The sequence below is a fragment of the Caretta caretta genome, chromosome 2 (genome assembly GCF_965140235.1).
Source record: "Caretta caretta isolate rCarCar2 chromosome 2, rCarCar1.hap1, whole genome shotgun sequence".
In the NCBI taxonomy this organism is placed as follows: domain Eukaryota; kingdom Metazoa; phylum Chordata; order Testudines; family Cheloniidae; genus Caretta; species Caretta caretta.
In genome coordinates this window covers 146317945-146329989 of record NC_134207.1, presented here as the reverse complement: position 1 = coordinate 146329989, position 12045 = coordinate 146317945, and the positions used below count along the sequence as shown (strand labels likewise).

The window sequence follows — 12045 nt, the reverse complement described above, 5'->3', positions numbered from 1 at the left end:
CTAGAGACAAAAGGGTAACAAGAAAACATTCTACAAATACATTGGAAGCAAGAGGAAGACAGGGTAGGCCCGTTACTCAAGGGGCTGGGGGGAGGAGAGGGTATGGGGAGGGGAGAGGGGGAAGGACAATAACCAAAAATGTGGAAATGGCAGGGATGCTTAATGACTTCTTTGTTTCGGTTTTCACTAAGAAGGTTGGTGGTGATTGGATGTCTAACATAGTGAATACAAATGAAAATGAGGTAGGATCCAGAATAGGGAAAGAACAAGTTAAAAATTACTTAGACAAATTAGATGTCTTCAAGTCGCCAGGGCCTGATGAAATACATCCTAAAATACTTAAAGTGCTGACTGAGGAGATATCTGAGCCATTAGTGATTATCTTCTAAAAGTCGTGGAAGATGGAGGAAATTCCAGAAGACTGGAAAAGGGCAGATATAGTGCCAATCTATAAAAAGGGAAATAAGGAAAACCCAGGGAATTATAGACTAGTCAGTTTAACTTCAGTACGTGGAAAGATAATGGAGCAAATAATTAAGCAATCAATTTGCAAACCCTTAGAAGACTATAAGGTGATAAGTAACAGTCAGCATGGGTTTATCAAGAACAAACTGTCAAACCAACCTAATATCTTTCTTTGATAGAGTAACAAGCCTTGTGGATGGGGGGAAGTGGTAGATGTGATATATCTTGAATTTAGTAAGGCTTTTTATACTGTCTTGCATGACTTTCTCCTAAACAAACTAGGGAAATACAACCTAGATGGAGCTACTTTCAGGTGGGTGCATAACTGGTTGGAAAACTGTTCCCAGAGAATAGTTATCAGTGGTTCACATTCAAGCTGGAAGGGCACATCAAATGGGGTTCCACAGAGATCAGTTCTGGGTCCAGTTCCATTCAGTATTTTCATCAATGAATTAGATAATGGCATAGATAGTACACTTAAAATTTGCAAACAATACCGAGCTGGAAGGGGTTGCAATTGCTTTGGAGGATAGAATTAAAATTCAAAATGATCTGGACAAACTGGATAAAATGGTCTTCAATAAATGCAAAGTACCCCACTTAGGAAGGAACAGTCAATTGCACATGTACAAAATGGGAAATGACTGCCTGGGACTGTGGAAAGGGATCTGGGGGTCATAGCGGATCACAAGCTAAATATGAGTCAACAGTGTAACACTGTTGCAAAAAAAGCAAACATCATTCTGGGATGTATTAGCAGGAGTGTTGTAAACAAGACATGAGAAGTAATTCTTCAACTCTACTCTGTGCTGATTAGTCCTCAGCTGGAGTATTGTGTCCACTTCTGGGCACCACCTTTCAGGAAAGATGTGGACAAATTGGAAAGTGTCCAGAGAAGAGCAGCAAAAATGATTAAATGTCTAGAAAACATGACCTATGAGGGAAGATTGAAAAAAATGAGTTTGTTTATTCTGGAGAAGAGAAGACTGAGAGGGGACATGATAATAATTTTCAAGTACATAAAAGGTTGTTATAAGGAGGAGGGAGAAAAAATGTTCTCTTTAACCTCTGAGGATAGGACAAAAAGACAAGAGCTTAAAATGGAACAAGGGCAATTTAGGTTTTACATTGAGAAAAACTTCCTAACTGTCAGAGTAGTTAAGCACTGGAATAGGTTGCCTAAGGAGATTGAGGAATCTCTGTCACTGGAGATTTTTAAGAGCAGGTTAGACAAACACCTGTCAGCGATAGTCTAGATAATATTTAGTCCTGCCTGAGTGCAGGGGATTGGACTAAATGCCCTCTCAAGTCTTATGGTTCTATGATTGTATAATGTATGCACACAAAAATTATCCATTTTAGCCTTATAATTTCTTTCTTACATTTCATCTTCCATACTTTATACTAATTTCTATTAGCTTCCTTTGGATTGTACTTCTATTTTCTGACTTATACCTATGCAATCTTACTTAGGCACCCTTCTGTGTATATATTATGATACAGTCTTTAATTACATGACCATATACTGCTTTCTCCACAGACCCTGCCTCTTTCAGTGTACAGAATTGATGGAGCACTGGGAATGAATTTGGGTTGTGTAGGTGAATGAGGGTGTTGTCTGTAGTACTCCTACTTCATTTGCTGAAGTTGAAAGGTGTGTATGGTGAATAAGGCAGGGGACTGCAGGTAGAGAAAGGATGGTCTTATGGTTAAGGGAAGTGAATGTCATACTTCAGCATTGAATTCTATCTCTGCATCTGCTACAGAACTGTGTGATGCTTGTCATTTTTCTCTGATGACGGTAATGATTGTTGTATGAGTTTAAATGTTTTTCTCATTGCGATGTATTTAGATAACCTGGGGAAAACAGATTCTTTTAAAAGTCTGCACTGTACATAACTATTGTTTACATAATCCTAGTTTGTTTTTATAATTTTCTTGAGCTTTCATGAGCTTGGAGTACAGTGGAAGTGGCACATGAAAGGTCAATGGAGAGTTGGAGGAAGTGGAGGGGTGGGAGAGAAAATTAAGGAGAGTTAGGCTTTGTCTACATTCAGAATTTATGCATTAATATAACAACATTGATTTAATTAGACTAGTGTGAACAACTAATATAGACAGGCTACACCAGTTCTAGGTCAGGTTTATACCAGTGTACTTTAATTTGGTTACCCTGGTATTAGCCACACCATTTCATAATGCAGCCCATCAACACTGGGTTTGTATCAGTGTAATTAAATTGATGTAGTTATACTGGTAAACAAATTCCTTAATAAGAAAAGGAGTACTAGTGGCACCTTAGAGACTAACCAATTTATTTGAGCATAAGCTTCACGAAAGCTTATGCTCAAATAAATTGGTTAGTCTCTAAGGTGCCACTAGTACTCCGTTTCTTTTTGCGAATACAGACTAACACGGCTGCTACTCTGAAAAAAATTCCTTAATGTAGACAAGACTTTAGGCTCTTTATATTGCCTTGAGGAACATTTGTTAACTGATTAGAAGCATCATTACACAAAGGCTATGTCTACACTAACACTTTTGTTGGTATAACTTATGTCGCTCAGGGATGTGAAAAACCCCCCCCCCACCAACATAGCTAGCACCGCTCATGGTTTAATTATGTCAGTGGGAGAATTCTCTCCCATTGGCATAGCTTGGCTACACGAGCGATCTTATAGTGGCACAGCTGCATTGGTGCTGCTGTGCCGCTGTAAGCTCGCTAGTGCAGACATGGTGAAAGAGAGGGGTCCATTTATGTATTCTAAGCTGTGGCGAGTGGCAGCAATGCAAATCATGTCTATACAAGGCTGTAGGTTACATAAAAGAGGAATAAAACAAGGTCTTCATACATATGTTGATAAACCAACTACACACTATATTTCTTGAATTTTTAAAAAAGTGCATGGGATTACTTTAAAAATCATATGATTTATGACTTTTTAACTTTTTGGGTTGTAAACATGGTGGGTCTAATTATATTTTTTTACCCCTTCCTTCTTTATTGTTATATGTGATCTCTCTTCTCTCTTGTTCTCAGTTGTCTTGGCTCTCTTGCTACACTCCGTTCTATGGTGTGTTTTGGGGTCAAAGTGAAAGTAATTAGAATTCTAAGATTTTGACAGAGACTCATTATATTTCCTTGGATTTTATTTGATAGATGTTATTTAAAAAGATAAAATATCTGTGTTTAAAGTAGAAATAAAGGCTCACTGACTTGTTCAGATCAAGTGAAATTATTTCTTTATTCCATGTTTGACAATCTAATCTACCAGACCAAACACAAAAATAGGCTGCCTAATTGAGAAGTCAGACTGAGCTGATATACAGTGATATGAAGTACCAGCACTTTACAGTGATGTCATCATTTTCTATGGAATTTAAGCTTTCATTTAATTAAAAAAACCCACAAAAACAAAAAATAACAAATACCCAGTTGTTTTAGACCTTATAGAAGTGAAGAAAACTTTCCAAGTATAAACCATTAGAGTGGTCTCTCATTGTGCCTACAGAACAAAGGTACAGTCAACAAGTCTGAATGACTGGAGTTACATATTGACAATGGTTTAATTTTTTTTAAAAATGGAAGATTTAAGCCTCAGTGGGATGTGTTAGGTGCTCAGTACTTTTGAAAATCAGATGTCTTATTTAGAAGCCTAAATATGTACTTAAGAGACTAACCTTAGGCTTGTGGTTTTGAAAAACCTGGCCAGTGTAAATGTCAGGGTTAACTGCTTCACAGCTGAGCACTTCTACAGAAAAGTAGACAGAGGTTGGGATTCAGAGTGGGGCCTGAATAGAGAACTGTCATTTATATTTTTAACATCTGGCTTGATTTTGAATTTTGATCCCTGAGCATCAAAAATGAAATAAAGGAAATATTAACAAATGTGCCATATTGAATCAGATCTGTGGTCCAGCATCCTGTCTCAAACAGAGGCCAACATCAGATGCTTCAGAGGAAGCTGCGAGAAACCTCATGGCAGGCAGATGTAGGATGATCTGTCTCACCTTAAGGTCTCCTCCTAATTCTTAACAGAGACTATCTTAGTGCATAAAAGGTATTCTATTTTTTTTTAAATGCTGTGTTTTATCTAAAAAACTAGAATCTTTTTTTAAATGCTGTAATGTTATCTATAAAACTAGAAATCCTGAGGTCTTCACTCAGTTTTTGCTCACTCCTTACTAAAAAAAAGACTTTTTGTTACAAGTCATTGTGAATTTGCTGGATGAGGTGTTAAGATACCTGGTCTTTTGTTTGGGAAGAAATATTCTAGGTGGAATTTATATTTTGTTTGTTTCAGGCTCCACGTATGGGCACTTTTATTGGTGTGTACCTTCCCTGCTTGCAAAATATTTTGGGAGTCATTCTTTTCCTACGTTTGACGTGGATTGTTGGAACATCTGGAGTTCTTGAATCTTTCATCATTGTGTTCATGTGCTGTGCTTGTGTAAGTTAATATTTAATTGTCTTATACATTTAAAGTTAAATCCTATTCTATGCTACTGCCAGACCAACTCCCCTGTCTCCCTGCTTGCACAAGCAGCAGGCAGAACCCTTTTATAGAGTTCAAAGAGCAGTACAGGTGGGAGTTAAGGTGGGCTAAAATACTAGCTTGCCTTTTATGTCTTTTAGCGTGTTCATTTATGCATAGACTTTAAGTAGTGTGTATGTTGAAATTCAGTTGCAATGGGCACCCTACACTGAAAAGGTGCAGCAAAGTGAGCCCTCCCGCACTGTTTCTGCCTTGATTGATAGGACACACTGCTGTCTCTTTGCTTATTAGAGCTGGTCAGAAATTTTCTGACAAAATGGTTTTATTGTCAGAAACTGCAATTCACTGAAACAAATGTTTATGAAAAGGTATCAGGTTAAGCAAAACTTCCATTGGGAAATGTTTCTTAGATTCCCAGGATGGATTTTCTGATCAAAAAGACAGATACAGAGAGATGGACTCCAGAATAGCCAATAACTCAATGGTGAGGCCACTCTCCTGGGAAGAAGATGATCCAGGTTCGAGTCCTTATTCTGCCTGATTCAGAGCAGGGACTTGAACTTACAACTTGCACATCCCATATGAGTCTCATAACCACAAAGCTATGGGTTTTTCTGAAGTTGGTGTGTCTGAATCTCTCCTATTAGAACTGTTCCACTTTCCAGAGGAACAGCCGTGTTAGTCTGTATTCGCAAAAAGAAAAGGAGTACTTGTGGCACCTTAGAGACTAACCAATTTATTTGAGCATGAGCTTTCGTGAGCTACAGCTCACTTCATCAGATGTATACCGTGGAAACTGCAGCAGACTGCAGTCTGCTGCAGTTTCCACGGTATACATCTGATGAAGTGAGCTGTAGCTCACGAAAGCTCATGCTCAAATAAATTGGTCTGCTGCAGTTTCCACGGTATACATCTGATGAAGTGAGCTGTAGCTCACGAAAGCTCATGCTCAAATAAATTGGTTAGTCTCTAAGGTGCCACAAGTACTCCTTTTCTTTTTGTTCCACTTTGTATAACTAATTAAATATTCATTGGACCAGAGAGAGAGAGAGAGAGAGACTGGCTTTATATATGGGTGATTATGGCACTCACATGGGACATGGGAGACAAAGGGACTAGAACATGTCCTAACCTTAGGCTGGGCTAGTATGGTGTATCTCTTGATTTTTTGAAAAACTGTTTTTTGGGGATTTTTGGAAAGGTCTTAGTTTTGTCCCAATGCAAAATGGAAAAAGTATTTTGAAATTTAAAAAACTTTCATAGAACAGGGAAACCATTTCTTGCCCAGCTGCACTACTTATCCTCATTGAATTGATCAAAACAAGATTCAGTCTTAAGTTTGTAAAATACTAATGTTAGCGCCATTTACTCAGTAATTAAAATTGTATTTCATGGTTCTCATTAAATCAGTCCTTAGTATTTGTTCTTCTCTTGATTTATCCTCCTGCTTTGTGTTTATTTAAATTTGGGTAAGAAGGAATTACTTTTCAAAATTTCACATCAAACTCTGAAACTTAATTATTAGCAGTACTGTGATTTACTTGTAGCTCAAGTTCATAAATGTAATTGTTTTGGAATATGGAGCTAGAAGTAAGATACACAATGGTAATGATGGTAAAGATACACAATGGTCATTTGTTACTAATTACTATTTAATGAGAACAATATTTTCTTTGGGTTGTTTTCTGGTGAATATTGAAAGTCCTCAAGGTTTCCCCTTCTTTCCAGTTATATATTCAAAGGCTCTGCTTTGAGCTGACCCATACTTCTAGATGTATTAAACAGTTGTTCAGTCTAAGACTCAATGCTCAACTGACTTTGGAATCAATTAGCTTAGTTAGGAAAAAAAGGCATATAACTTGAGTCCCTGTCACCACAAAGACATAAAGATATTTTCCAATTTCCAGCTTATTCCCACTAGACCATTGGGCTTGTCCATCATTTATAGTTTTTAAAGAACTTTATTATCTTAAATTAAACTTTCTTAATAATGGTCTTTCCACAGACTATGCTGACTGCAATTTCAATGAGCGCAATAGCAACAAATGGCGTAGTTCCAGGTATTTACAATTTTTAACCTGAATCTTAAACCTAAAGTAATTATAAATGCACTTTAAAGGATTTATATGCAATATATATATTATTAAAGCTGTACATTTAAAGACCTAATGTGATGGAGAATCCACCATATCCCTTGATAAATTATTCCAATGGTTAATTGCCCTTGTGGTTTAAAAATTAATGCCTTATTTCTAGTCCACAATTGTCTAGCTTCAGCTTCAAACCACTGGAACTTGTTTTTCCTTTTTCTGCTAGATTAAGAGCAGTCTGAAATAAGAAATCTCTTCCTCATGTAGACCATGAGCAAGTCACTTCTGAGACTTCACTTGGATAAACTAAATAAATTGAGAAGCTCTGTCTCTCACTTTAAGGCAGGTTTTCCAAGTCTGAAATCTTTATTATAGTTCTTTTCTGAATCCTTTCCAATTTTCAATTTCTTTTTTGAATTGAGAACACCATAACCATTGGAACAACTTACCTACTGATGTGTCAGATTCTCCATTACTGGAAATCTTTAAATCAAGATTGGTCATTTTTTAAAAGATATGCTCTAGCTCAGCCAGAAGTTATGGACTTGATACAGGAATTACTGGGTGAAATTGTGTGACCTGTATTATGCAGGCAGTCAGACTTGATTATCATAATAGTCTTTCTTTTCTTAAAATGTAAGAATCTGTGCAATAAAATTAGTCTGTAACATACATAGGGTACTGCTATACATGACATAACATTTCAGTAGAAAAAATAAATGGAATTCTTTTACACAAAGTGACCCTACTTCCTGCTTTTTCACATGATATCCCCTATTATCCTAGGAACTTCTTTCAGGACTCCTGAAATGTCATAGAATCATAGAATATCAGGGTTGGAAGGGACCTCAGGAGGTCATCTAGTCCAACCCCCTGCTCAAAGCAGGACCAATCCACAACTAAATTATCCTAGCCAGGGCTTTGTCAAGCCTGACCTTAAAAACCTCAAAAGAAGGAGATTCCACCACCTCCCTAGGTAACGCATTCCAGTGCTTCACCACCCTCCTAGTGAAAAAGTTTTTCCTAATATCCAACCTAAACCTCCCCCACTGCAACTTGAGACCATTACTTCTTGTTCTGTCATCTGCTACCACTGGGAACAGTCTAGATCCATCTCTTTGGAACCCCCTTTCAGGTAGTTGAAAGCGGCTATCAACCCCCCCCCCCAAATCATGTGTTCCAGACCCCTAATCATTTTTGTTTCCCTCTGCTGGACATTTTCCAATTTTTCCACATCCTTCTTGTAGTGTGGGGCCCGAAACTGGACACAGTACTCCAGCTGAGACCTTACCAATGTCGAATAGAGGGGAACGATCACGTCCCTCGATCTGTTGGCAATGCCCCTACTTATACAGCCCAAAATGTCATTGGTCTTCTTGGCAACAAGGGCACACTGTTCACTCATATCCAGCTTCTCATTCACTGTAACCCCTAGGTCCTTTTTTGCAGAATTGCTGCCTAGCTATTCGGTCCGTAGTCTGTAGTGGTGCATGGGATTCTTCCGTCCTAAGTGCAGGACTCTGCACTTGTCCTTGTTGAACCTCATCAGATTTCTTTTAGCCCAATCCTCTAATTTGTCTAGGGCCCTCTGTATCCTATCCCTACCCTCCAGCGTATCTACCACTCCTCCCAGTTTAGGGTCATCAGCAAACTTGCTGAGGATGTAGTCCATGCCATCCTCCAGATCATTAATGAAGATATTGAACAAAACCGGCCCCAGGACCAACCTTTGGAGTGCTCCGCTTGATATCGGCTGCCAACTAGACATGGAGCCATTGATCACTACCCATTGAGCCCGAGGATCTAGCCAGCTTTCTCTCCACCTTATAGTCCATTCATCCAGCCCATACTTCTTTAACTTGCTGGCAAGAATACTATCAGAGACCGTGTCAAAAGCTTTGCTAAAGTCAAGGAATAACACATCCACTGCTTTCCCCTCATCCACAGAGCCAGTTATCTCATCATAGAAGGCAAGTAGATTAGTCAGGCATGACCTTCCCTTGGTGAATCCATGCTGACTGTTCCTGATCACTTTCCTCTCCTCTAAGTGCTTCAAAATTGATTCCTTGAGGACCTGCTCCATGATTTTTCCAGGGACTGAGGTGAGGCTGACCGGCCTGTAGTTCCCAGGATCCTCCTTCTTCCCTTTTTTAAGGATGGGTCTGTCCCACTTTTTCATTTAATCAAAATGTTTTGTTTCTTAATGTTTCTTGAAGATCTCTTGCTATACCAAGTAGAATTTGGTCTGTGTTACATGAAACGAACAGCCCAACTGAATGAGCATTTAGTTGGATGAACAGTGTTTGGAATGAAGAGAAAAATGTAGACTTTATCAAAGCTATTCCTTTGCTCAAAGGGAAGGTTCTTAACACTGTATCAGTGTTCAATGATTAACTCAGAACACAAAGTTATTGGAAAAAATTCTCCACTTTGAGAAATAAGCATGTGTCACTGTTGAGTCAGAAGCTGGGAAGTAGCAACATCAGCACATCTTTGTAAAAAAGTGTATATTGGGCATTTTATATGACCCAGGACACTAAAAAAAGTCTCTATGAGGAGGGATGATGATGACAAGGGGAACATGTTTTCCCTTCTCCTTTCTCCCACCAAAATTATTTTTTCCTACCTTGTAATGTCCCCTTTTATTTCTGTCTGCCCAATATTTGAGGAGATGTAAATGAAAAGGCATCTCTCTCTGGTAAATGGTAAAGAAATAAGAAATGACAGTATGGTAATATGGACAAAACAAAATTTTGGGCCAAAATTACTTTGGGGAAGGACAGCAAAAGAGGATCCAGTGGGATGGTGTTAGGGGTCTTACTGTAGACTCCCTGGGTCAGAAGCATGAAGGGACATATGAATCTTTAGCGCATCTGGCATGTAAATATCTTGCAATCCTGGCTACAACAGTGCCATCCGAATGCCTGTTCTCACTTTCAGGTGACATTGTAAAGGAGTGGGAGGCATGATTTCCTGTAAGTGTAAACAAACTTGTCTGAGTGATTATAGACTATAGGGGAGGGATAGCTCAGTGGTTTGAGCATTGGCCTGTTAAACCCAGGGTTGTGAGTTCAATCCTTGAGGGGGCCATTTAGGGATCTGGGGCAAAAATTGGGGATTGGTCCTGCTTTGAGCAGGGTGTTGGACTAGATGACCTCCTGAGGTCCCTTCTGACCCTGATATTCTATGATTAGCTGAACAAGAAGTAGGACTGAGTGGACTTGTAGGCTCTAAACTTTTACATTGTTTTAGTTTTGAATGCAGTTATTTTTTGTACATAATTCTACATTTGTAAGTTCAACTTTCATGATAAAGAGATGGCAGTACACTACATTACTTGTCTTAGGTGAATTGAAAAATACTATTTCTTTTGTTTCTTTTTTACAGTGCAAATATATGTAATCAAAAATAAATATAAAGTGAGCACTGTACATGTTGTATTCTTTGTTGCAATTGAAATAAATATATTTGAAAGTGTAGAAAACATCCAAAATATTTAAATAAATGGTATTCTGTTTGTGATGGGTTGGATCACAGAAAACTCCTTGGGACTGCCAACTGATGTGATAAGGCTAGTTCTGGCCCTGCTTTCCCTGCCAGCTTGGGACCTCAGCACCCTAACACAGACCCAGGTCTGAATAACATCCCACAAACTGCAGGCTTAACTGAAAACAGTTTAAGAAGTGTTCTTGTCTCCAACACTCAGATGCCCAAGTCCCAATGGGATCCAAACCCCAAATAAATCCGTTTTACCCTGAATAGAGCTTGTACAGGGTAAACTCATAAATTGTTCGCCATCTATAACACTGATAGAGAAATATGCACAGCTGGTGCCCCCCATTAATTAATAAGTAAAAAGTGATTTTATTAAATACAAAAAGTAGGATTTAAGTGGTTCCAAGTAATAACCCACAGAACAAATTTCAGAGTAACAGCCGTGTTAGTCTGTCTTCGCAAAAAGAAAACGAGTACTTGTGGCACCTTAGAGACTGACCAATTTATTTGAGCATGAGCTTTCGTGAGCTACAGCTCACTTCATCGGATGCATACTGTGGAAACTGCAGAAGACGTTATATACACAGAGAGACCATGAAACAATACCTCCTCCCACCCCACTGTCCTGCTGGTAATAGCTTATCTAAAGTGATCATAAAGTTGGGCCATTTCCAGCACAAATCCAGGTTTTCTCACCCCCTCCCCCAAACTCATTCTCCTGCTGGTAACAGCCTATCCAAAGTGACCATTCTCTTCACAATGTGTATGATAATCAAGGTGGGCCATTTCCTGCACAAATCCAGGTTCTCTCACTCCCTCACCCCCCTCCAAAAACCACACACACAAACTCACTCTGCTGCTGGTAATAGCTTATCCAAAGTGACCACTCTCCCTACAATGTGCATGATAATCAAGGTGGGCCATTTCCAGCACAAATCCAGGTTTTCTCCCCCCTCCACCCCCATACACACACAAACTCACTCTCCTGCTGGTAATAGCTTATCTAAAGTGATCATCAAGTTGGGCCATTTCCAGCACAAATCCAGGTTTTCTCCCCCCCCCCCCAAACTCACTCTCCTGCTGGTAATAGAACAAAGTGAATTACCCAGCAAAATAAAATAAAACATGCAAGTCTATGCCCAATACAGTAAGAAAGTTATTACAGATGAAATCTCACCCTCAGAGATGTTCCAGTAAGCTTCTTTTACAGACTAGACTCCTTCTAGTCTGGGTCGAGCAATCACTTACACACTTATGGTTACTGTCCTTTGTTCCAGTTTCTTTCAGGTATCCTTTGGGGGTGGAGAGGCTATCTCTTGATCCAGCTGAAGACAAAATGGAAGGATCTCCCAGGGATTTAAATAGACTTTCTCTTGTGGGTGGACACCCCTTCCTCCCCCTGTGTAGAATCCCAACTACAAGATGGAGTTTTGGAGTCACATGGGCAAGTCACATGCCCATGAATGACTTAGAACTTACAGGTAGCAGCCATTGTTCAC

General features: G+C 39.1%; 1 protein-coding gene across 4 annotated transcripts in view; it reads left to right on the top strand.

Moving 5' to 3' along the window:
- SLC12A7 (solute carrier family 12 member 7) overlaps positions 1 to 12045 on the top strand; it is a 339376-nt gene that overhangs the window by 177389 nt on the left and 149942 nt on the right. For 2 of the 4 annotated variants that reach the window (XM_048839505.2, XM_075125475.1), the window contains exons 4-6: positions 4770 to 4916; positions 6967 to 7021; positions 11824 to 12027. In XM_048839505.2, the coding sequence (XP_048695462.2) occupies positions 4770 to 4916; positions 6967 to 7021; positions 11824 to 12027 (406 nt within the window). The remainder of the gene's footprint in view (positions 1 to 4769; positions 4917 to 6966; positions 7022 to 11823; positions 12028 to 12045) is intronic. The other 2 variants (XM_048839506.2, XM_075125474.1) reach the window with 1 other exon arrangement.